Source organism: Tyto alba, unplaced genomic scaffold (assembly GCF_018691265.1).
Source record: "Tyto alba isolate M040663 unplaced genomic scaffold, T.alba_DEE_v4.0 Super-Scaffold_46, whole genome shotgun sequence".
Taxonomy (NCBI): domain Eukaryota; kingdom Metazoa; phylum Chordata; class Aves; order Strigiformes; family Tytonidae; genus Tyto; species Tyto alba.
Genome location: NW_024881322.1, coordinates 5,500,888 through 5,528,215, shown reverse-complemented (window position 1 = coordinate 5,528,215; position 27,328 = coordinate 5,500,888). Strand labels below are relative to the sequence as shown.

At 37.8% G+C, this 27,328-nt stretch overlaps 1 protein-coding gene across 1 annotated transcript; it reads right to left on the bottom strand.

Annotated features, from left to right (window-relative positions):
- Positions 1-5,778: 5,778 nt before the first annotated feature.
- LOC104365504 (prostatic acid phosphatase) lies at positions 5,779-27,286 on the bottom strand. The gene is made up of 11 exons (XM_009972312.3): positions 27,110-27,286; positions 21,114-21,209; positions 18,843-18,929; positions 17,739-17,891; positions 14,978-15,076; positions 13,370-13,474; positions 12,207-12,339; positions 10,699-10,781; positions 8,775-8,881; positions 8,027-8,196; positions 5,779-7,083 (listed from the first exon to the last, which is right to left on the bottom strand). Exons 1-11 carry the CDS (start codon positions 27,221-27,223, stop codon positions 6,965-6,967), a joined length of 1,266 nt encoding a protein of 421 aa, XP_009970614.3. The 5' UTR covers positions 27,224-27,286; the 3' UTR covers positions 5,779-6,964.
- Between the last annotated feature and the right edge of the window lie 42 nt (positions 27,287-27,328).

Here is a 27,328-nt window from a genome sequence, read left to right as displayed (position 1 = left end):
ATATTTTTATTAAGATGATAATATTTTTTTTAGTTGTACACCCTCAGCTGCTTCTGCATTTAAATTGGCTCCTGAGACTGATCCTTTAGGCTCCACTGATGGTTACTGGGACATAACATGGTTATGCAGAAACTTATTTCTTTTCACTTTCATTCTCAGGCTGTTTAACATTTCTGCTGCATGCTTTGGTTAGACTAAGATTATGCATTTAATCTTCAAGATGCTTTCTCCTGCTTGTATCTTCCTTAAAACATGATGGAATGACTTTACAAATTATGCATCATGAAAAATCTAGATTGTGTGAGTGCCTTTCCATTTGCAGTGTTAGCTTGCTATCAGTTTTGCATCAATTGCTTAGGATGTAAGTGAAAATTTGATCTGAGAATGGGCTGTCCAGCTGTGCACAGTTCACTTCTTCCTCCCTTGTACATGCTGATTCAGACTTAGGGGAAATCTTGAGTGGTCCTGTAATATTTACTAGGGTCCAATGCACATGTAAGCCCATGGTGGAAAACAAAAACACCTCCAAGAAGAAGAGAAAGAATAGCTTCAGGACCATCCCAATAATTTCCTGATGGAAGAGCTAATTTTCAAAAGGGTTAGATTTTATAATTAGACCTCCCAAAGTCATACTATTCTATGATCATTCCTATAGTATTTCCAGTTGTCTTAGGATTTGCTTTGAACAGATAAGAGTCTGTAAGATTCTTCCGTCTCAGCAATGCAGTTCTTTTAGAGTTTATCATTGTTATTTCAGGATATTCGGTCTCAAGAGTCGCATGTAAGTCTTTGTGTTTTCTCTGATAACAGACATACTTAAGACTACATTCTGAAACTACATCCTAAAACAGAAAGGTAAGGCATTATAAAATGACACACTCGAGAAGAGTCAGAGTGCATTTGCACTCTCCAAAGTGGCAGCTACTTAATTGAAATGAAGAAGAAAGTTTGTTTAGAGTCCTTAGTCTGCTTTTGATAATGCAAGCTATGGTTATGTAAATCTCCTAGCATTTTGTTCAGATACTTGTCTGAAGCATCAGGTAAATAATTACTAAGTAATTGTACTCTTGCCTGCTATTCTGCAGAAAACGAGATTCTTCTTAAGGCTCAAGTGAGACAGTCATGAATGACAACAGCACTTCATGGTGGAGAATGGTCTTCTTTACAGAAAATCAGAAATACAGAAACATCAACCAGACAGCCAGAACAACAAAGACAGCTGCAACTCAGCTAATGCTTTTTTTACAATATTGATATTACTGAATGCGTGGTTAGAAATGGAGAGATATAAATGAATAGAGAATATACTTTGGTATGTATACACTAAGGTATGATAAGCATGGTAGTTAGAATGAAGAGTTGAGGGGATTAGACACCCATTTGGTTCACACCTATGACCAAGAATTTTTGGTGGTTAAAACATGTAAGAGTAAGCAACAGCAGCTTGTACTGCTCACTACAGTTTAATGTATTTGTTGTGCTTCACCTCCATCCTATCAGTAGTTCAAAGGTGAGTGCAAACAGTCAGACAAGAGAAGACAACTCAGCAACTGTGCTGGAGATAGGCTACCCACTACACAGTGTAACTTAATATATCCTGTCTTTGCCAACTCCATCTTTCCAAACAGTGAAGTGGTGTGAAGTGAAAATTAGGCCTTCATTTGTCAGGAGATTTTCATGTGCTTTTTGGAAGGGTCTTAACTTACAGACTAAGGTGGTTTTTGATCCACATCTTCTTTTACCAAGAAAATAGGAGTGTTTGTTTCTTGTGCATGAATGGATTGATGAAGCTCTCTTCCACCAGGATATTGCAGAGGATACACAAGATTCTCATGAAAGGCTGCTTATATCAGTAGTAAATGTTCTCGTCTTTTTACAATTGTAACATACTGTGTTTGAATTGTTCATTTAACTTGTCCGCCCTGGAGGAGGTGGTCTGTACTGTAAAAGTACTTCTGTATTAATTCACAAGTGGAGAAACTGTCATACAACAAACAGTAATTTACTAATCCCATCCCTTTTAATCTTAAATGCATATAGTTCAAAACTTCTGAACAAGAAGTAGGCTTCAGATCTGCTTCAGCTCTTGCGGCTTCCTGAAGAGCAGCCGGGATAAGCTCTGAGAATACCTTAGAATGGAAAGAATGGAGGAGCTCTGCTTACAAGAAATACTGGAAATATCCTCAGTCAGCTCAGTAGTTGTGGGTATTACAGAATTTTGATGGTCTGTCTGTAATTCTTGATCCAAATGCTGTCAAAACTAGTATTTTAGAGAATGGAGGACATGTGCTTACCTATTTGGGCCTTAAGTTTCGGGTTTTTGAGTCCATATATCATTTTAATTCTCATCTTCCTAAAGAAGAGACATTATGATCATCCTGCAACATACAACCTTTCTTTCTGTAGTATATAGAGTAGACGAGCTAGCAGAATTGCTATGTCCTTTGAAGCCAAGGGCTCCCTATAGGAAGAGGGCAAGAGCTTTAGCTGCCATAACCAGAGCACAGAGAAATTAGATTTTTTTGACATGGACATGATTCTGGTTAAATATTTAGAAACAGAGATGGAGCCAGGACCATTTTCTTCTGCCACTATCTATTTTGGATTGATAAATGACATATTTCTTCTCTCTACATATTTTTTAAAAGATCACTGGAACCTCAGTCTGAAGGATGGATGAATTTGACAATGTACTATCTGTCTTAGGAGAAGAAGTGGTATTTTAAGAGAAATTCCAGAAATTAGCACAACTGGGCTTTGGGGATGTCTTTTTGACTGTCTTTCCAACTGTATCTGATCTCCTAGATTTGGTCTTGCAGGCCTTACCAGTGCTAAAATCGCTTTGGAAATGAGGTTGCCTAGTCATAGAAGAGGCCATGTGATGTAATAGTTCAAATGGTTGCTATTATTTCAGTAGCAACTCATGTTTATTTATCTGAGTGTTAATACTTGGCAACTTCTGATGAAGAAGCATTGTTGCCTAAATCAATGAAGCTAGCCTTTTGTAGGTAGATGTCCCCATCTATCTTTATAAGATATCTTTATTCATCCCCATCTATCTTTATAAGAAATGCTTTAAGGAGTACAGTAATTTCAGCCATTTCATGCCAAGAATACAATCCTATGCAATGTTGCTGACATCACCTCAACATGGATTCGTAAGGGCCAATGTTGCACGCCTAAGAATAAGCAAGCCTCTACCCTCATCATCACTCTCAAATTCCATCACTGTAAATCTTTATTCTTTGTAGAGTAGATTTTTTAGCATTTTTTTGTTCGTGGAGAAAAATGTAGCAACACAACTTTTGTCTTTTGGGGTATAATCTAAACTCAAGATTTTTTTGAGTGAACAGATTTATTTTTTTTTCGAATACAGTGTATTTGTTGTTCTGTTTTCTCTACCTTACCACACCTAAGGAAGTGGGGAGAAATAACATAATTTGGATCAAATATCCCTACATTACAGATGCAAATGAACATGAGTTCTCCAGACTGAGCAGGTGTTACTCTGGAAGTGAGATAGCTGTGCTGTGCTGACCCAGTGTGTGCAATTCAGGACTGTGAATAAACAGGTTCCAGAATGGAATCAATTCAGTAAGAGGATGTTGTTGCTGACTGAGCTGGAAAGTGCTGTGTATGCACTGCTGTCTAACATATGCACCAGAAAACCCTGCTGCAGAGCTGCTAGTTGCTACTGTAATTATTGTAGAGGCAGATGATGTTGCTACTAGAAGGTGAATGGAAGATCTTGATGTCATCAGCGTTAGTGTTATTCATGTCAAAGCATCAGTGCTTTAAAAATCTGTTCTTACAGAAGGAGCAAACCCAAACATTCACTTTTGTTTGGGAACACTAGGCATACTGAAAGCTCCATTATTTTTCACTCAAATACAATTGCAAATGTTGAATCGTTTCTTTAATGTACTTTTTTTGCAGTACTACAAGTTGCTTGGAGACAAGGTATTTTCTAACCACAAACAGTCTACAGATTATACTAGACAAATTGTAAATATGGCTGAAAAAAGTTAAAAAGCCACAAGCTTGTCTGACACAGCCTTTCACTTCACTGGAGAAATTACACTTGATTGAATCACAGCAAGACAAAGGGTCTTTACTATAAGTGAGATTCAGGGCCTACATTACTGATGTATTACATCTTTATTGTATCTTCATTAGTTCTGAAGTTACATCATCTGAACCTATCTGTTACATTCTGTGTTACTTGTATTCACTGGATCCTTTCTAAAAATGCATGGGCATTTTCAAGAATGAAATTACACTTGATTGAATCACAGCAAGACAAAGGGTCTTTACTATAAGTGAGATTCAGGGCCTACATTACTGATGTATTACATCTTTATTGTATCTTCATTAGTTCTGAAGTTACATCATCTGAACCTATCTGTTGCATTCTGTGTTACTTGTATTCACTGGATCCTTTCTAAAAGTGCATGGGCATTTTCAAGTATGACTATCTGTTAACAAAAAGGTACCCCTACAATAAAATTACTCCATGACAGCTCCTGGTGCAGTCAGAATTGCCTCATCTGAAAATCTCCGTAACAGCTTAGGCTTGAGTAGCATAAACCACAAAAGATGTCTCAGACACTTCACGTTTTACTTTCTGTCTGGCTGAGCTTCTTTTTGTAAGAAGCAATCTTGGAAAAAACATGCCCATTCTATTTCTTGTAGAGTGCAACCGGCAGACTTTCTAATATCTCAAAAGCAGTTCTTACTGCACATTATCAGTCAACAATACATCTTCACTTGTCAAGCATCTGACTGCCTCTAATAAAAGACATACTCAATCTATCCTTAAGTGAGTGCCAGCAGCACTGTGGCCATGGTAATACAGAGCTCAGCATCAGGTAACCACTGAGTGTATATATATATAATCAGGAGCCAGGATCAGTTTTGTGCTTTGTCCTGAGCCTTTCCCCACTGTGAGTACACTGCTAATAGTAACCAAGCCAGCTCAGGCTTGTTTCCTAGAGCTGCTCTAACACTTTTGACTGCAATATAGACATTCCTTTGAATTTTTGCACCGAGGATCACAACGATTAGTTACAATCTAAAGCTTATACATACAAAACATCTGAATTAAAGATAGCCTTTCATCTTTTTTTACAGCTTTGCCCCAGGTTGTTATATGATAAAACATCCTTACCATGTAAGAATAAATTCTATTGCTTGATTATGGTATGTCCTTAAATAGATAAAATGGAAATGTCAGGGATACTAGTAAAAGTTTTCCACTGAGTGGGAAATAGTGCTTCCAAAGGTGGACACCTCAATAGCTGTAGTTACTACAAGAAAACGCAATGTTTTTTGGAATGTGCTATATTACCACAAGCCTTTGCTATTTGGTTTCATTTATGCTATTTAATACCAATACATCTAACTCTATCACATTTTAAATGTGTCCATAGCTGTAACATTGAGGGCTGCCCAGTGGTATCTGACCCAAGCTCCAAGCTCCTGGGCTCCAAGCTGCAACTCACAGATGTGAGTCAAAGTCAGTCCAGAAGCAGTGTATGCACATTGATGTGATGCTACGCCTGAGCTGAGCAGGTCCATCTCTCAGCTTTCTCTAGATTTCTGCACCTCAACAGGACTCATTAGCTTGATCACTGTGCATATCTGCTGGGCTGAACCTGCTGTTGACAGCTGTCAGTATAGTTGTCTTGATTTTTAAGAAGGCTTGCCATGGTAATGTAATTCACACTATCCTCTGCAGGACTACAGGCTAAAAAAAAATTTGATTCAGCCCTTGAAACATATGATGACGAGCAGTATTTTATACAGTAATACTAGTGATTATGACACTAGTTTATGATACTAGAGAGCAACTATGGAAACACATTTTCTCCCCTTAGGAATTTACAATCTAAACAAAATATATTGCACAGAAGAGATCAACATACAAAACGTAGAATAATTTTCTTATTGTCAATGTCTTACTAACAGAAGGGATTTTGAACAGAGCAAGGAGTTAAAGGAGTTATTGTAAATTAAAATGAAAGGTGGCAAACAGAGTGATAGCTTGAGGAATTATTGTAAGAGTGGCTCAAAGAAGTGAGATTATAGGAGGAACCAGAAGCTGGACAGAGAACAGATGCATTGTAGAAAAGATGCAGGGCAAAGGACCATTCATGACTGGGAGCTCATAAAAATGGGAAAGCAGTGTAGCAACAGGAAATAGATTTTAATGTATTTATTTATCCATATTACTGAAGTTGTGGGCACTGACCAAGATCTTGTTGCACTAAGCTTCTGGCTTGATGCCTGGATATGTGACAGAGCTCCCCTAAGCTTTACTAATTTCGGTGAGAGCTATAGTAGTGTAACTGCTTTGAAAAGCAGGCTGCAGACTTTTGTTAGCTGAAGATCAAGGTTGAAACTCATGCATAGATTTGCATGAGTAAGTGCAGAAACAATATGCCCAACTGCTGGTATGAATCTTTTTCACACAGGAATTGCAGCTTCCGCTCACTGAAAACCTTTTCCTGTGCAACAAAATAGCCATTTATAAGAAGTAAGGAAAATATTACAGACTGTGATTTTCAAGAAAGACTCATTGAGCAGCAGAGGGCTAAATGGTAATAGGCGATATAAAAAAAACCGCATAGGCAATAGCATCCTTTCCATCCCTTCACCCCACTGCTTGACTTAAGAGATATTGATTAATAGTAGTAGAAAACCTAAAGATACAAATTCCATCATTATCTAAAGATAGTAATTCCATCTTCCTACAAAAGTAAATTCTTAACAATAACGTATTCATACAGTATTTCTCACTGCAGATGTTTAGTCTTTTAGGAGCTAGGCCACAGATACCTCAGTTCTTTAGATTTATTGAATATGCTTTGGAGATTAATCTGACCAGAGCAAACTGATGGATATAAGCAACTTAAAGGATTGCTTGATGTCTAGCTTCTCTCTCTTTCATTTCTTTACCTCCCCTTTAAATGTCTTGGTAATTGTTTCTGCGCCTGCAGCGTCCATAATGATAAAGGAGATAGAGTAGTACAAGGTCAAAAATGCACAAGAAGCCAACAGCAATGTCAAATCCAATAAAAATGTCTGTGAAGGGAAAACAATAAAGGAAAAGGGGGTTAATGAAATACATACATGTATATCATTTTATATACAGAGATAACAGTCTAGTTACAGATATGTGCAATGGAAATGTAGTTACATTTTGTTCACAGTTCTGGTAAGATAACATGGCCTGCATTTACTGATGTATGCAATGTAAGTATAAAAACGTATACTTCAGTTCTGGAAATGCATAGATAGCTTCCTGTGCATGGGTAAACCTTACTCCTAGGTTTTCACAGGGCAAGGGGGACCATGTGTTATTAGTTCAAAGGAGGAATTTCATCAGGGATAAGCTAAACACTGAATATATGCGTGAAGGGGGAAATAGCAAGACTATGGGAAAGTAGCACATATTGCTTTGTCCTTCACTTCCCTCCTGGAAAAAATATTCAGGCAGGAGGGGGTTGTCAGCTGTCAGCTCTTGGTAGTCTGAGGCAAATAGCTGCTATATCTGCATGGATCAGCCGTACTCTGTCTGTACAGTGGAGATTAAGGTATCCTCAATACATAGTACATGTGCCAGAAATACAGATGCATCAATCTTACTGTGCATGTGCAAGCTGTTTTTGCTTTGCATCTGCAGAAGTTCTGATGTGTGCAACACAAACAGGACTGCTTGCATAGCACCCACACCCCCCAAACTTCTGTTGAATATTTTCAACAGAGCTCTAGTTTTGGCCTTGGCCTTTAGGTAGCTCTCTTATGTGAGTATGCTAATAATAGCACTGCCTTCACACTGGTGGCCAAGTCTATTCTTCACATTTTCAGAGAAATTTAATTACTGTCAGCTTTCCCTGCCCATAGTAAAGCTGGTCCACACTTGTTAAAGGGAGATCTATCAATTGTGTGAAAGGTACAGTTTGGCGCCATTGATACAATTTCTGCCTCCGTGTCTGATTTCGAAAATACAGAACTTTTACACTACCTTTCATTTTGTCCTTCCTCCCACATTCTTTTGACCAATTTTTTGTAATCACAGGAGAAACTAGTTCAGCAAACTTCTCAAGTGGACAAGCAGAGGTGCATCCGGGCAGAGTGAGTAGGTAAGGATCCTTTGAAGAGTCGTTCCGATAATGCATTTCAATGCTATATCGCCTGATTGACAACATTGAAAAGATTTTTAAAAAAAGGTTCTTAAATAGAAGGTTCCTTATTTAGAGACAGAGTGTTGGAAATAGACTTTAACATCCTACTCTAGAACCTGCCCTTCATGCGTGGAGGCTTTGTGAAAGACATCTGCAGAGTCCACTTTGCCAAAGCTGGTGTTACATTACTGCACAGATCACCAGTCAGCTCAAAATGTCTTCTGAAGGCTCCTTGAATGGCAACACTGCCAGGCTCTTCTAAGCCAGCTGCTTTACCTTGGGATTTATAAGCTGTCTTGGAAATGTTGCTATCATTTGAAAAATCAGGAAAATTTATTTTACCACTTACTTCCAGCTGGTAAGGCCTGTTTTCTTCCTATCTTTCAAAGCACACAGATCAATGCACATTCAGGAAATGTAATTTTTCCTGCTTTTAATATAACTTTGTTCCTGTGGACTGCTCAGTGAAGTATCAGTTTAAAATGAATATGTATCTCCTCACAATATTTGAGAGGAAAACAATTTTGGGGAAGGGGGGAACCAAAGTCCAAACATTCCTTGTTCTTGCACAGATAAGAAGATACTTGCCCACTACTTTCTTGGTAGAGTTCAAAAAACTGGCAAGCAGCGTATGGTGGCAGTTTTCCATTGAAAATATTGAGAGCAATCTGGAGGGCCCCAACTGTGGTGTCATGCTATTGGAAAAAAAAAAATCCATCCTTGAAAGTCAGTTAACTACCACTTATGAAAAGTAATGAGACAAGAGTAGAGTGGGAGTGGAAATCAAGATAAAACAAAACCTGTGTAGATTTGACCATAAAAACATATTCAGTATATTCACCTTTGGGAAAAAAACATGTTAATAGATTACTACAGACAGCAGGGGGCATTTCCAAAGAGTTACTGCAGAATGCATCTTACATCATCAGGCAATATTTTGGAGAGAGAGGTACTGGGGGAAAGCAAGATGTGGTCTGAGATAAGTCTAGTTTTTTAGTGCATTTTGCTACTCCTTCCTTCAGCAGTGTTTCTGATCCCAAAATCAGATTAAGGCAGTATATAGTAGTATATCTGATGTCCTTCAAGTGAAGATACGAGTGGGGTTTTTTAGGTAGTATACCAGACAAACTTTTACATACAAAGACTATTCTCCTCACCTCCACATACACTCCAGAACTTTTAAAATTGCTCTTCCTCCTGGTTGGATTTCTACAATAAAATCTCAGTTTATCTTCCATTTTGGTGGAATCAGTTACCCCCCCACCCACCTGCAGGCTCTTCCTCTCCCTGTTTTCCCTCCTCTTGCAACATATCACGGAAGGAGGAGCTGAAGGAAGGAAGTTCAAACACCTTGATGCTTAAATTTTGCAAGTATCTTTATATACATACTTGCTAGGCTTATTTATTTTACAGTTTAACAGCTATGTTTTAATCATTATTCAGGTTCTGGAACTTTTTAGACTGATCAGTTTCAAAAATAAGAGTATACTTGGCCCCAAAGCATTAAAGTAGCAGTGAAAATTCTGGATGCACTTTGTCCTTTTCAAAATTAATATAGCAGGGCTAGAAAACACATAGAAAAGACAGCAAGAAAGATTTGAGGTATTGAAGCAGTTTCTGTATGAGGAAAGATTAAATAGGGTAGGACTCTGTCTTGGAAAAGGAAAGATGGAAGAGGTGTGACAGAAAATAGTAAATTCATGAGTGACCCAGAAAAAGTGAATAAAGAATGACTATTCCCTGTTTCTCACAATAGAAATGCTAGGAAGGAGCTAAATCATTATTAAGTTTCAAAAAAAATTAGGAAGTACTTTTTTTTCTTTTAACACACAAGTCATTGCCACAGTATGTTACAGAGGCCAAAAGTACAAATGCATTAAAAACGTGATTAGATAAATTGATGGAAGAAAGTCTGTCAAGAGCTATTAAACAGACACAGATTGTATCTCAGGAAGTCCCTAAGCCACAGATTGCTGGAAGGTTGTATCAGGGGAAGCAGCACTTTGTTCTGGCATTATTCTCACATTCTTCCCTGCCGTTGGCCATTGTTAGAGACAGGATAATGAATGAGCTAAGTGGATTTTGGCCTGACCTAAATGGCGCTCTTCATCCTCTAAAATAAATTAAAAAAAAAAAAAAAAAAATCCACAGCTGTATCATCCCTTTCTAAGCAGAAGAAGGGTTTGGAGCTGCAGCTAAAGTTCTGCTATGTGCTCGCATCTCTGGGTTAAGAGCACTTAAGGAAAGATGAAATTTATAGAAACTGCACCATTAAGTTGCAGATAAATGCATGATGAAATACATAGTTTTCTTTACCAAGCACAGTTTGAAGCTGAGGTGAGACCCATGATTCTGCTGTTAGTTTGTACTGACCAGTGTTCAGCTTGTTAGCTAAACTGAACTGTATCGTATTATTCTTTCCTTTAAGTTACAGGGAGACTCTGATAATTCTCTTCAAGGGTCTTTTACTGGTAAAATCATAGCAAGATTTATGAAAGATGAAAATACTTACTGCAGAGTAGACCTCCATTTTTCTCTGTTTCGAAGAATTGGCAGCTTGTTTAATACTATTTAAAATAATATTCACAAGGACACCTTAAAAAGATGGGAACAGGGAAGAGGAAGATGAAGATACAGCCTATGCACAGAAACAAAAAAGGCATAAGATTTTGAGTATCAAGTAGAAGACGTCTACTTGGGCCTCATACTCATTTTTTAGCTTACTGCAAGTTCATAACTAGAGAGAAGATATTACTGAAGTGAAATATATCATTCATCATCCAGGTCAAGTGAAGTGGCAGGATTTACAGGAAATCATCTTGAACTGTCCTGAGAACTGGGGCTAAGAACACTTTAGGTTTGTTATGCTGAGGCCTCCTCTCCATCATTTTCTGTCTGTTTGCAGTATTGCAATAATGACAGCTGTGCTAGCCTCTTCCTCTCTATACACTGAAGAAATATTTTTAAAAGTTTACTTCTGACAAGTCACACAGTATCAATTCTTCATTTTTCTAAAGTTCTTTTGTACTCCTTCTCCAGACCAGGGATATTCTAAACCCAATGGATAAGGGCAGCAGAAATTCCCTGTAGCACAGTTTATACCATTCTAGTGGAAGAGAGCATAGCTGCTGTGCCCGTGAACACTAGAAAAAAAAGTCGTGACCACATGATACGGCCAGCTACCAACTAGTGGGCTTTAATGCAGTTCTGAGCCTGTAATTACTATATGACTTGATACAGTGATGTATATGCCTAGATGATGAGGCTGCTAATAATTTTTTACCTACGTCTCGACTGCAGGGTAGGTTCATTACAAAGCCTAGCTCCATACGGTCCAGCCTGCAGATATTCACTCACTTGAATTTTTTGGTTGTCCTTGTTCGGGTTTGGGTTTCCTGCTCATGGACACGGTAAATGCCTGGCTTATGTCCTGAAGTAGTGTCATATGTGTATAGCCTGGGCACCTCAATTTTGGAGATAAGCAGTAGTCCCAGTTCTTGCAGTATAGGCATAACCTGAATCTCTCATCTTCTATTCTGATCAGACGGTTCTGGAGCAGCTTTATATCAGTCTTTCAGAGATCTACCTATGCGTTTCCAAGGTTTTGACACAATATATAACCAGTATATCAAAGGGAAAAACAAAGTTCAGGAAACAATTAAAATAAATGTTGGAGAAACAGAACTTAAATTTAATCTAACCTAATGTCAGACAAGTAATGATCATGTCCATGAAGGCTTGATTTCTTTTCCTTGGATTTCTATAATCTTTCTTAAAATCCTAATCTCTTAAAAACTATGGGACAACTAAAGACATTCATGTTTACAACCTGTTTCAATATCTCATCCATGCAAATCTCAGCGTTTGGCCCATATTTTCATGCTTAATATGCCATCCCATGTCCATAGCTACAAAACAAAGTTCTGTAACAATATTTTTGCATGAGTAAGGTGACAGGATGTTGCACGTTACCATAAGCATTGTCTCCTCCTTTCTGAGAACTATGCATTTTTTTATTACCTCCTTGTAGTCGTGATTTCTCTTCTGTTTTATAAAGCCCAAATAGCGAAAATAAGGATAATTCTGCCAGTTTTTCCATCTTGTCAATTACATCTTTGGTGGCCCATACAGGGAGAGTATAATTGTGAATATCCTAGTGATAAAGGAAAACAAAATAATGTGTTGTTTTTTTTTTTTTTTTTTTTCCATCATCCTGTTGCCCAGCCTCGCATTACTACATTTGGACTCTGAGGCAATTCTTTGCCCAGTGTGGTTTAACTCATCAGCATGCTCTGAGATACCCCTGAAATGTGGGAATGGGGATCAACCTGAAGTAGATGAATGAGAAGAGAGGAAACACCTGTGTGAAGGGGATCCCTTGTAGTTATAATGTGCCCTTGCTATAGTGATACATGGTTTTGCTTTTGCTAATGTGAAAGATTGCAGACATATGTCTTACTTTCTTCCCTTTAGGGTCTTCAGGTCATAACCTAGCTCTAACTTATCATGTCTTTTCCATACAGTTGTCCAGATACCAGCTGCATCACTGGCCATATGCAGACAAGTGTCACTCTCCAGTCATGTAAGAGTGACAGTGTCTTATAGTGTGTCAGTGTGGAGGGTATGTTCAACAGCCTTCATGTGCTGCTGATAATGACTAGGGCCAAATGGAATCACCCCAGGCTTGGGGCCAGTCTGATATTTTTCACTGGGAGCAATCATCTTCTCTTAATTTTCTAACTGATAGATCATAATCTTACCCCTCAATTTCAACATCTAAATATTTTGATGTTTCCCTGTTGAAAGGTTAAAGCAAATAGTTTCATTTTCCTGTTAAAAATCATAAGTATATCCTAGGCAGCATATTCAAATAATTCTATGACAGCATATTGGGAAGGAAAATGAGGGACTAAAGGGAATGGATTTCAGTACCAGTGCTTCAGGATAAAACATCAAATGGAAACAACAGTTTCCCAAAATGTAAACCATGAGTTTGGGTTATCTTTTACCAATGTATTAAATTAGAATTTTGATTCAAATTAAAAAGAAAAAAAAAAAAAAAAAGGCAAATCCAGAATCCAGGAGAGAAGGCAACTCATTCCTTTGAAACCACATTGCCACAGTTTAATTAAAACCCAAATTAGGAGTTATTTTCTTCCCCAATCCCTATTGCCTGTTATTACCTCACAGAGTAGAGTATCATATGTATTCCAGAGCTGAAAATTGTCCAGTATTTTAAGATGATTTAGTTCAAGTCCTGTGTTAACCGCCATTGTTTGTAAAAAATCCTGGGGGGGAGGGAGAAGTGAAGAGTATACCATAAATACTCAATACACATGGAACATACGTGCATACATATTCATTAGCATCCAACCTGGCAACACAGTAGTGTTTAATTTACATAGGTGAAACCCTTGTAGCTGAAGATTTTGATTGCAGATTTAATTTTGTAACCACTTCAAGGTACTAATTGCTATTTCAGACACTACTTTTTCTCAGCCCTGCTATGGATAAGTTTGGTGCTCTCCCTGCTGCACTCCCCTTCTCCTGACTACTCCAGGAGGCTACATCAGCCACCTCAAGAATTCAGATACAAGGAAGAGGACGGCACTAAGGGAAAAGAACATGACAAAAAAAAGAGAGGAAAATATAGAAAATTAAAGAGAGCTGAGGCAAATATTCAGGATGAAGCAAAAAGAAATTGAGGAGGAAACTAAGTTTTCCTTCTGACATTGAAGGGGAGATGAATACCTAAATAATAGTTCCACAACAATTCCCACAGGCATTTTTGCTATATGCTACCACAGGAGAATAAAGTGTCTCCTTAATATCCCTTATTCCCATGTTACTTGTTTCATACTAGCAGCGAAGAGAGAGGATAGCTATGAAGTCATAATTCACTTCCCTGGCCAGCAAGTGAGGCTGACCAGAGTAGCTGAGCTGGCAGAAAGTTAGGAATAAACCAAAAAAGGAAAAAATTTGGTTTAGTCCAAGCACTAAGCCTGAACTGACTTTGAGAGGATTTGTACAGGTGCAGTCAGGGTATGAGGAACACGAGACCCCTGCTTTATTTGTGCAGCAGTGCTATTACAAAGTGCATGGTAAAAATCAAGAGAGCAGCAATAACCACTATCTGGAACAATTATTACCCACAAGAACATGGCTGATGAGGCAGGTATACCACCCATGTACCTACACCCTGCTGAAACACTGGAATGGGAACTTTGAATCCCTGACTGTGAAGATTTGTGTCATGGCCAAAACAGAAGCATGTCTTGTGATGGATCCAAAATCTGTTTCAGAGAAATTTACATAAGTCAGACTGTTCGCCTGGCTGGGCTTGCTTTAGTTCTCTGTTGTAGCGTCAGCTTCAGAAAAATCACAGCAGGAAGGCATAAACCTTCCAAAGTTTCAGATTTGTCAGATTTTTTAGAATAGGTTTTGTGCTACCCTGTAAATCTGGAAATTGCTGCATCCAGAAATTTCTTCTCCCCTCAGATCATGGAATTTTAATTATATGCAGCTCTAAATAGTCTCAGAAAATTAATGTTAAATTCACATTTCAAAAGATTAATATAGAAAAGTATGAGAAATGCATAAGGATATCAAACATACTTTTTGATTGTATTGTCCTAAATTTGTGATTTTAAGAGAGTCCTCAGGATTATTTTTTTGTTTTGCATTTATATATTTTTGAATTTTAGCAAAAGGAAAAAATGCAATTCCATAACTTCTACATCTTAGTTACTTTCCTTCTTCTTAGATTTTTTTTTCTTTTTATTTTTTCTTACCATGTATGGTTGTATTCTATTTTGAAATTCACTCGATCTTTGTGTTTCATTTTGAAGTTCATCAAAACGGGGACAGTCAGGCAGAGGAAGATTCAGCCTCTGAAACAAGAGAAGTAAAACTTAGAATAGTTCTAGAATTAATCAACACACCTCTAGTTTGTCTATTGCGGAGATTGCTGATCTAGTATTTGTTAGATTCATGGCTGTGCTGCAGCTTCTCCATAACGGTTTGTTTGGGCACCTTGTTTATTAAACCAGTTAACATAAACAATGGACTGTGCTAACTTGATTTTTCAGTGGCTACCTGTGGCTATGATAGCTTGATTTCCCTCAGTTTAACTGATTTTGGCAAAAAGCAATTATACATGTCTGTCAGGGAATTGCTTTGAGAAATGGATCAGGGTCTATGATCAGGAATTAAAAAAAGATACCTCTTAATTTCTGAATCCCCCCAGATGCAACTTGACTCTACCTGGTACTGGAATCTGAATTGCTTCTGCATCTACACATCCTGCTCTCATCTCTTTGGAAGTAAGAAGCATATTATGGTAAGTATTTTAAGTACTACTTAATGGACAGAACATGAAACAAGAGTGACAAGTGAATTGCACTCCCGAGATATCAAAAATCTATGAGCATAATGGCTCTGTTCTTGTTTAGGGGTATGGTTCACTTTTAATAACTCCAAGTGTATGCATTACGAGGTCACCAGATAGTACATATTCGATCTGAACCATGTGTGAATCCATATGTGTCCACCAACCTCTCTGCTCTGGAAAATATGCTTTATGCCAGCTGCAGAAGGACAGATGGTACCTGGTCCAGCATAAAGTGTCAGTAAAAAGTTATAATGAGCAAAATAAGCTTATGCTGGTTTAGCACTTTATGTCACATCACTAGAGCATTTTTGACCCAGCACTAATGTTATCCATACAAATCCAAACAAATCACGTTAAGGAACTGACTTTATATACAGTGGAGAAATTAACTTCAATAGCTATGGCTTATGTATGTGCAAGAAGGTCTACTCTGTCTTGGAGTGAACATTAGCAGACCACACTGGAAGCGTGACTCTTTTGTCTTTGATTTATCAACATGAAGCTTGCAGCAGCCACCAACTGACACTAGCACACTTTCACTTGGACAGATTTCCAAGGGTGCATTTTTTCTGTCACAGCAGCACACTGGAGGTTGAAGGCTCAAAGCTGCAATATGAAAGTGGAGAACGTTGTTTACATACACAATAACAAATGTTTCTCTTGCTGTATGGCTTAATTATCCCTCTCTATGTGTTTTTAATTAAGCAACTCCCTTTGGCTTCATTAAGCAGTACTGTTGCCTGTCGGGTCTTGATAGATCTCAGTGGATGAAAAATAAACCGTGATCAGTATTTTTTACAGGACTGTACTTGGCCTCAATTTCCCACTTTGTGTTGCTTAGGGCTTGAAAATGCCCTCAAACATCTGCTAGGTTTAAGGAAAAAATGTATTTTCCATGTGGTTTGCATATTTAACAGGAATTTTGAGTTGCCACAGAGGTGTGTTTTGGTGAAATGTCAATACCCATTCCTGAAGCAGCTGCAGAAGTGATGAGGTACTAGGGATTCTTACAAATTAGCTTGCCTTCTCCAAACAGGTCAGTGCATTGCACTGTGATTCCCCTAAGAGCTTTGAGGTTTTATTTGGCCAGAGCTCTGACCACTTTGATGCTTTTTCCATCTTCTGGTGAAAGAGCTTCCCCTAGTGTCCCACATTTAAATAACAGTGACAGCATTCTTTTATGCTGAGGGATAGAGTTAAGCTTCAAGCTGAATCACATTGTGCCTAATCCAGTTTGTGGAAACCATTTCTCTCTGCACCTGCTTTCATATGTGGCCTCCCAGGATGGAGAAATACCAATGGGAGGCAGGCGTGGCCACCCCCTAGTAACAGAGTCCATCCTCTGATGTTGGTGACTGGACAGGCAGTTATTTAATTGGGTTTTTATATACATTTCTTTAAAGTCAACTTCTGTCCTGACTGGCAGAAGAAAATTAGCCTTTCTGTCATTATACTCAATAACTTTTTGTCCTTGTTCAACACACTGTTCCTTACATAGTCCTTGTCACAGGAGCCAGTGACATTAAATCTACATCTGAGTCAGCCAGAGAGAGCTACATATAGTAAAACTTATACAAGACCTATTATTCAGGTAGGTCTACTCTTATTATGAACCGCAAGGCAAGTGCTAGGGTTTCATTAAATGTTTGTATAGTACTGAGCATAAAAGGGCCCTTGTCTGTAATTAGATTGCCTAAGTGCTACTAGAACAGGAAAGTAATAATTGAGAGGTCATTACAGTGGCTACAGTGGTGAAAATTCCATTCCTTGAATAAACTATGCAACAAACTTGCGAAGGAGGGGAGGTCTGTCAAGCTGATTGGTGCTTAGAAAAACACTTGTCTTCTATAAAGGTTTAGGGCAACTTCCCTATAATACTGTCCAAAACTGTCCTTGCCAGGAGAAATGTTATAGCTGTATCTTGAAGAAAATGGTAGTGTGAATGACAATTCAGGTATTCTGCAACTATAGAAGGAAGATTTTCATGCAGCTATTACAGCTGACCTATGACATGCTTGTCAGCCAGTAGCTGCAGTTGATGTTTTCCATCAGATTGAACTCAAAAAGAATAGAAAATATTTTTAGGTTTTTTCCCCCTTATTTCTCTCTTTTGCTTCTAGGAAAGTTTAAGGCATTATAGCAATTGTCCAGCCAGTACTTACCCGGTCTGTTGATTTTTGAAAAATATGAACTGGAATGGGTTGCCAGAGAAGCTCAGGGTTCCAAATTTGGCTGCTAGTTGGTGGAAAGAGGCCAGAGAGGTATGACTGGGCACTCATAATGGTGCGATCATAATCTGTACTTTGGATGTAAAACTGAAGATAGAATGGCAAAGAGTTAAAAGTAAAATTGTAACAATAAAAACAATAAGGAATTTTTACCCAACTCATCAATCCTGGCTTCTCATTTTCAGTTTTATGTTTTTGCATAAGGTCAAAACAGTGAAACCATAACTCAGTTTTCTAGGGCCCTACTCATATGCATAAATGGAATTGCCAAAGCATCTTTCAGTTTGGAATCTAACCCTTGGACTGAACTAAGAAGAATAAGAAAGCATGATTTAAAAGGAGGAAGTTCTCCATCTTCTGAGATTCAGAGGAACATTGATATGTGTAGATGCGGCACTTAGGAACATGGTTAGTAGTGGACTTGTCAGTGTTGGGTTGGACTTGATGATCTTAAAGGTCTTTTCCTGCCTAAATGATTCTATGTTTCTGTGACCCATCTGCTATACCTCAGGAATCAAGGCACTTAAAACCACAAACCTCTCTTGGAAGCATGGCAAAGCTACTGTCTTTTACGCCTTCCCATCAGTACATCCCTCATGATATAGACCAAAATGATAGTGGTATCTTCCCCACAAAGAATCTGTACCATGTGACAAGCACATCCAAACAACTGTTAGACCTTTCATTTACGGGATGAAGTATGTGACCATGGCCCACCACACAGCTGGATATGCATTCACCTTTCAACAGGGTAGAACAATATCAGGTCATTATGTATAAATTCCCAATTCATTCAGTGCTGTGGAGCTGTTCAGTCCTGCAAAACTGGGCAGTGGAAAACCCAAACTAAATGTAGGAGCTGAAATCCAGACTTTAGTCTGTTTTTACCTTGATGTAAAAGCCTGACTTTCAGAAATGTTCTTCTATTACCTTATTTTTTCCATTAATTAAATTAATATGATGATGTGCTTTTATTTAGCCCAAGTCCATAGTTCTGCTATGCCAGAGAAATATCCTCCAGACAGTTCTGCTACATACCTCTTGCCGGTTGTATGTGCTGTTCAGAAAGTTGGAATATCTTTTCCTTGTGTACTGTCCAAGTTCAAATAGCTGCTTCATTCCAGTCTGCAAGGCAAGTATACAGATACTAGATTAAGGTGACTGGAGAAACTTAATGAAGAAGTTTCTTTCCTTTTTTTTTTTTTTTTTTTTTTTGGCTTCAGCAATCTGTTTTTAAGTGATGATCAACCATTTGTATAATGTAGTGTATATGTTGTAGGTGATCTAGAATTTTTAACAGAAAAACTCATTTATATCTATGAAAAAATGATACATTCTGAAATGCTGATTCCAACATCTGCTACAGGAAAGGCAATGCGCCTGATTCTGTACAAATACTGTTTCCACAGTGCTGTATCTCTGTAGATGCTCCTGGAGTTATTAATGGTTGACATGACTCTTTACAATGCATGTCAATTAGTGTGGTGGTGTGCTCCTCCCCACCCCGCTCCCCCGCCCCCAACCTGCCTGCTCAAGTGAAAACCACCAGCGGTGAGCGCAATGGGTGCGTCTGGGCATGATGGCTGCATCAGGCTTCAAGTGGATTCGGGGGAGACAGATAACAACACAGTAGCCAAGGGCTAATTTGAACAATGTGCCTACCTAATCACACTGCCAGTCAATGCCCAACTCAAGCCAAATTTGGAAGAAACTAGCACTTGTAGTCAGTATGTAAATATAAGGCAATTAGCTTACTCCATATATAGTGGACAGTCCAGGGCCCACTGAGCTCTCCTGCATGGCACTGAGGTGCACGCCAGGATCTCCCTTTGAGGAGGGATGAGAGAATCCTTATTGCATCAGGTACTTGTTAAGTGAATTGGGAATAAGTACACTGAAACTTTGAAATCGTAGCCAAGTGGTATAAAGGGTTGATTGTGCACATATAATCCTTTATACATAAACCATTGACCAAGTCTGGGACTAGGAGTGGATGCAGCCACACCTAGACTTCTCTCTGAGAAGGATTTTAGAAAACAAGGGGGTCCTCTCTGAACCTCATGACTCAACAGGAGGGTCTTGCTGACAGTTTTGTCTGACCCTGCCCCCTATGCAGTAAATACTAAGTGAACCTTGCCATCTATTCTTGTTAAGTCACTGTCGCATTTACTGTCAAACTTTGTTAGATCACTTTTGTGTCAATAAACATATTTCTACTTCTCTCTTACAAGTGAAGTGCGTCACTGAATCTGCGACAGTTAGTGACAACTGAGAAAGGATGATTGATAACCTACTATTTATTATTGTCATTGCTCTGCTATTTGATCAACCTGATAAATTTGTGGCTTGTATTTCATGCCATAAGTAACGTCCTTCTACCTTTGCCTTGGTGCACCTGCAGTTGTCTCAGATTGCAGTCTTTTCTGTTACTCACTTCCAAAGCTGTGAGCTGAACTTTTTAACTTTTAGCTCTCAGAGAATTACATTCTTATTCCTGTTGCTTAAAAGATAATAAAATAGCAAAAAGCTCTCAAAAAAATCTGTGCCAAAGCAGAAACTTTTTTTCTTCTTACAACATAAGCTACATACCCGGGGATAGCAGTGTGTTGTCTGCATGTTTGAATTTTACACATCTTTCAAGCCTCACTTCAAACACTAGATTCTGAACTGTGTCTGATTCATGCTTCTGCGTCATGATGAAGTATTATTAGAAAATGCATTAGTCTCTCTTTGCTCCAGAATTTCAAATACAGTTAAAGAGCTAAGGCTTGGTGTTTAAATGCCAGAGCAAGAAGTAGGTTCAGTGCATCCTAGTGAACCTCTGGACTGAAAGCAGCTTTATTAGAAGACACATTGTCCCCAGAAAAAGCATTCTCCTGCAAGACTTCCCTCATTTTGTGAGTAGGTGGTTGCTGGTGGACAGGCAACCTGGGTTGTGAGTAGGTGGTTACCTGGTGGACAAGTGTCAGTCATTTACCCTGTCACAGGGCCCAGAGCTTAGCGGTCATTAGAACTTCATCAATTTTAAGAATATAGACAATGTTTAAACTTGCCATTTATTTGAATTCAGACATGCTATCAGGAAGTTGTTGCTTTTAGGAAGGTAGTTACAAAGCTGTGATCAACAAGATTTCAATTTTACAGTAGTTGGATGAATAATGTTGCAAAAATGTTTATGAATTACAGGATATTGCTAATACCAACTATCAGTACTTGGGATTTGCTAATGTTTCTGAAACATACATAAAAAAATCTGCCCACTTCCTATTTTAGTAGCATATATAGGAGTTTCTAAGAACGTCAACATACCTTGGTAAGTTGTCCAAAACCCTGGGGCCATTCACTTTCTTTGTGTAGATCAGTTGGAAAGTTTACAATTGGTGTTCGGTCACCATGTCGGAAAACCTAACAATATTACCAACAAAAAAACCCGAGTTAATTATTGTTAACATTCCTTTCTTACCTAGATAGAAGTTAAGCATATATTATACTCCCAGTGTAATTTTTCAAATTAAAATATTGGAGAGTCTGCAGAAACCTAGTCAAGTAGGATTGGAGTACATTCTTTACAAACAAGAATAGGTATAATTATATAGGAATTTAGTGAGCATGAGCCTGATGATTCTTCCTCCTAGAACATAAAATTAATCAGCCAAGATGTTAATGATTAGATGACATCCATAGCTAGGCACATAGACAAGAAATCTGACAATTTTGGACACTCCGCACCTCTGAATATTAAATTGGTTACCAATGTTTTTATACGAGTACTTCATTACTTCGGCATAAATTTTGGTAACTGTTCTTTTCATAGCAGTATCTATAAAAGTAATTCCATGTACACATGGATCTTATGTTTGATTTCTCAATCATCCTAAAATATAAAGATGAAAAAGTATAAACATTTGCACTGTTAGCTTGCTTAATATTTATTAATACTTTAGCATACATGTATGGAAATCTTTTTGAAAGCCTGTAGGATTTTTTCTGTTGCATTCAGTGAGAGAAAAGAATTTGGTCACTTTCATATCCTGGACACTCCAGCATGGTGAATATTAGTGTGATATGTTCACTCATATGAGCTTTACATCAGAAACCTTAAATGAGCCTTTTTGCATTTTTATTCCAGCATACAACGAAAATGCCAACCCTAGATTAAATAGTTCTGAAAATCTCTGAATTACCTTCCCTAAGTATGTCATGTGTGGGCTTAGAAAAATTAAGTCCACAAAAGTTTCACATGAAAGGAAATGCTGGATTACAAATTCAAAGGGCTCCAGACAATCTTCCAGGATGCTGATCCAAACTGTTGCAAAAGTCGCCTTTGTTTGTATCAGTGTTCACATAACCAACCTCATTCCTGACTCTGCAGAATAAAATGACAATGTGGAAGCATCGTATATTTGTTCATAACATGACGTTTATTCTATAATACCTCAACGGTATACAGCTTGATTATAATTAATACTCTCCATTGCCTCATTAAGCCACATCATTCTTGCCCAAATATTAGAGAGGTTTGTACACGCTAGTTAGTTTGCCACTCCCACGGGGAGGAGTTTTGTGTTTATATTTTTCAAAGTAAACACAAGCAGTGTGGCTTAATGTTTTAATTACAACACACACCCTTTTCATCAGCATTCTGTACTAATGTGCACAAACCTGTGCTAGAGCAGGTTATTCAGAGATGGAAAAGGGTTTTAAAGGCAAATATAATTGGATTTCTCCTTCTGTTCATTTTCTACAATAGACAGCAAGGTTTGCTAGAGTAGATGTTACCATTAGAACCATGCAGAAAACTGCTTATTATTTTTTTGCTTTGCTAGTTTAATTTCACGGAAGATATGGCCAGCCTGAAATGAATATTTTTAAGCAAATCAAGGAGGTTTTTTCACCATCAACAAGTGGATCAACATGAAAATGCAGTTTTCTGAGTTCAAATACAGCAAAATAGCCCATAAAATCTTTCTTAAATATTTTATTTTTGCTCCTCTATGCATTTTTTAATTCTGTACAGGTCATTTCTTACTAATCTGGAATCGCAGTTGGTTCTTTCTAATTTCTTAGTGCACTTCTAATGAACAGGAGAACAGGTAAAGAGCTACATTGTCTGGTGATTGATTCAGTTGCATGCAAGAAAAATGAATGAAGAGAACTTTTGTGTCATTACTTATTTCCTTGATGTTTTGACATGCTGACATACATAGGTGTCAGGGAGGATTCATTAGCTTTTCTGGACAAGCTGATGCCTCTGTGAAGAATGAAGGTTAAATTCCCAATTACAGTGTAACTGCATACTTTCTTGTTAAATTATCCAGCTTCACAGAAAAGCATTTTTATGAGTAACTGACAGTTGCTCAAACTGACTGACATGATTATATGACTATTTTTTTAGGCAATAAGTAGCAATGGATCAACATTTGGCCAATAACTATGCCCTTTTTATTAGTGAAAAATTACTGAAAATGTGTTAGATTTTAAATACTGGTTTATGATGCTTGATACTTATCTGCAACATAACTCAGTCTGTATTTCAATGTCACAAGAATTAACCCCTAAAAACTTTCAATAAGCCAGACAGAGTAGTATTTTACCTGAAAAGAAGTTAGAAGACAAAGAGACCAAGATCAAAAGATATTCAATATGAAAATATATGTAGGAACAGGAGATGTAAAGAAAAATATTTTTTCCTCTTTGTAATCTTAAGAAATGGAAGTGGTGGAGAGTGTTCTCTTCTAAAAAAAATCACAGGTTCTTTAAGTCTACACAAAATAGAAATAAGTTCAGTTCCTTGTTTGTAATTCTGCATCTTCATTGCACAGTGACGTATAAATATGATAGTAACACTAAGTTGGAAGTAACAAGAAAGAAACAAGTACTAAGAGCAGAACCCTGTTTTTAGAAACTGAAGGACTAAGCTTCTTAGCAAACTGATTTTTGTGCTCAAACTTCCTTGTTGCTTGCCACTTCTGAAAATGACCTTGCTTCAATTGCAGTTGGAAATGAAACAGTGCCCTTATGAACAACCACTTAGCCTAAAAGGCTGACTTGTTCAGTCACAGGAGTCTTCTTTAAAAAAAAAAACCTTTCAGAAGAGCTTGTGTATTTGAAAATTTATCTTTTTCATTAGAACACCTGATACTGTTAGGGAAAGAAAATGTATCCCTACAAAGCTTACCTTGCTCATCCATGTGTATTTCTCAAGACTCATCATTTGGATTTTGTTAAAAAGGAATTGATCCTTCAAATTAATTTAAAAATATGTGTGCTGCAGCATTTATTCCTCCTGGCCTACAGATTACATTCCTGACCTTTCAGAAGACATAGAACATGGCAGATTGAGACTGAAGGGATGAGGAGGCATCATAAAAGATAGAAAGACACTAGAAATCAAGAAGGAAGGGAGGGAAAGGAGGCTGTACACAAAAGGAGCAAAGCACACCTGTTTGGTATATTCATTTAAGCACTTCTAGCTGAAATGCTTCACCTCAGCCAGTTCTCAAAAGCAATAGATGGATAGTTACCAAATACCTGCTCCTTCAACTCTAGTACAGTTTGAACCAAATTTGGTGTCTGGGTTCTCCCATTCGTTCTTTGTAAATTTGTGAGGGTGATCACTTCAGATCAAAATGGCCACATGACTCAGACTTTGGTCAGCATTTGCTTCCATTGTTGTCAGGTGAAAAATCACGTTGGAGAAAAACTGTTGCAGAGCAGAGAGTGAACTGCGAATATGGCATGTGTAGTATATATAACACCTTCATTCAGAAATACCATGAATTACAGTGAACTATCTGTCTCTGAGTAATAGTGAGCCTCTTACAGACATTTTTACTGACAGGCTCAACTTCAAACAAAAAGATTTTTTATTCTGAAGCCAGCAAGAGGAATAAAGAAACAAGAGAGAAATGGAACCAGTCATGCTGCCAGTTCAGGGAAACCATAGATACAGAAATACTGAGCATGTTTAGTCAAGGTTTCAAATGGCTTGGCTTGATTAGACAAATAGATAACATGTTCAATCCACACTTCCTATCCTGAGTTGCAAGAAGAAAGACATGATGAAATCACAGTACCTCAGAAACCACACCACTTTGTATATATGACAGGTAAAATGAGTGCCTGTGTGAGGCAGAAGTTACAGGTCAGAACTTCTTTTTACAGAGGCAATAAATCAGTATTTAATTTCTACTTGGTACCAATGGTCCTACGTATTTCCTATTTTCTTCTCTTATGTCTAGTTTAAATTCAGTGCACAAGAATTATGGTGAAGGCTAATGTTTACATGTGAGAAAGAAAATTAAAATAGCATTTTGACAAATTGTCTTGAATTAGAGATTTTCAGCCAAAAGGACTTGTGGCCAGTAATCAAAACACAAAGAATCAGCACAAAGGTAGAAATTGTGAGGAGAGAGCAAGACACCATCCCAGAGCATAGCATAATTCTTGAACTGAGCAATAGGGAACATTTGTCTGCTTTTTTTGCCCCTGCAGATATATTTTATATTGTGCAATTCAGCTAAAAAAATATTTTAAAAGTCATTATGACACATTTTCACAATGCAATAATACTCTCAGGTGAAAACATCGCAATTTACAGAGTATAGCTGGAAAATGGCTATTGAATTATCTCAGAAAGATGCCTTTTACACTTACCTTGACTGTAGCCATATCCTCATTATATCCCATTATAGCAGTGAAATGTTCTGGGGACAATTCTTATCCTATTTATTTATGCTAGCAATTCTGTTCCTATGAAAATTCAATCAGTGAGTTCAGAAGGCAGAATTCAATTGAACACACAGAAACCATGCCTTGAGAAAAGACGTGTATGTTGATAAGATTAAACCTATTGTAACTTTTTCAGCAGGTTGATCTGTCTGAAGAAAAGTATCAGGGATAAAAGGAAGTCAGTTTAAATTAAATTTACCTATTATTTTAATATTAAGTGTGATAAGCTACCTATAAATAAATAAAATGCTATCTTTTTTTTTTTTTTTTTTTTTAGTAGGTGGGGAAGGTGGCGGCATAGGTGTGGTAAGCAGCTAATTTTGGATAAGAGGCCTCTATCTCCATAATGGTGATCATTTCCTGTACCTCTTTCTGCAAAACCACTGCTTGTTAGAACACAGTAACAGCGGCAAGTCAATAAAAGTCTCCTTCCCTTCAAAGAGTTAATTCTCCAAGGCTTGCTGACTGCCTGATTTCATCTGCACGTCCACTTCTCCCTGGTATCATTGAAACAACATTTAAGTATATTGCCATACACGGAACGTTACTGGAATTAGCATCGAGTCCCTGCCATGTGAGGTGTCTGAGAGAGCAATAAGCCTCAGCAGGAGTAGGAACTGGTTTTTCCTGTGCATTCTGGTTTCTCTCCAAGTGGCACATTCACAGTGCAGCCAGTAGACAACTAAGTATGAAATATTTTATCTAGAGCTAGATGATATGTTTTGGACACAGTACTTCTGTCTGTTACTTGTATGTGCACATAATGTCTCAAATAGAGAAAGATGAAAGAAGAAGATATTACAATTCCTATTTATAAATGTGAATTTCAATCCCCACAACTTTGTATCAAAAATGTCCTTTAGACTAACAATTCTTTATCAGTATACCTCTTATTAAAAAAAAGAAATTAGAATGAAAAGGACCATGATACAACCTTCACAATCAAAACTATTTAATTGGATTAATCTCTCTTTTACCTGATGTATTGGTGAAAGTGACATTGAAGTAGTGTCTAGTTATTTTAAAATAAGAAATGTCCCAGCAAAAAAGCCACTACAATCCTTTTTCAACCTGACTGCAGTTAATGCAACTTGTATCTCAAATCTCCACATAAAAATGCCCTTTTCTTTTTCTCAGCATACTGCTATGTCAATTCAGTCATTCTGAAATGGAAAACAGTTTTGTTTTTGTGGTAACTTCTGTAACATCACAAGCTTTGGTTTCCAAGCACAGAGAAGGTAGGCCACAATCTCCAGCTCTCAGACTATGCATCAGTGTCAGCTAAATTAAGAAAGAACAGGTTGACTTAGACCTCCCATCTCTTAACTCCTGTGCCCTATGCATCTGCCACAAAGCTAAGTTGTTCAATTATCTTGAAATAATAACTATGGGTTAGGAGATGGAAATTCTATACCTAGAGACATTTTTATCTTCTTTGAGTAAAGTCTTTCAACTCAGTAAGCAAAGGGCAGCAGTCTAAAAAGAGGCAAAGCAGCTGCACACCTTGTTTGATTTGACAGCCATAAAAAATTCGCTGTATTTCCTGCAACAAAATAGAAAACAAATCTACTTACTACAACCACAAACTTCAGTTCCCTTTCAGCAGTAGTCTGTTGAAGCAGAATGAGGATAATATGAAAAGTAAAACACAGAATCCTAGATGGGTTGGGAAGCTGTAACACTCCCATCCTGGCAGAAGATGAAAAAAGGCTTCGTAGCTCCAACAGCTGCTGAGGCTGAACAGCCCAGACGTCAGGCTGTACTTTCAAAAGGGGTGGAACTGCTGCTGGTGA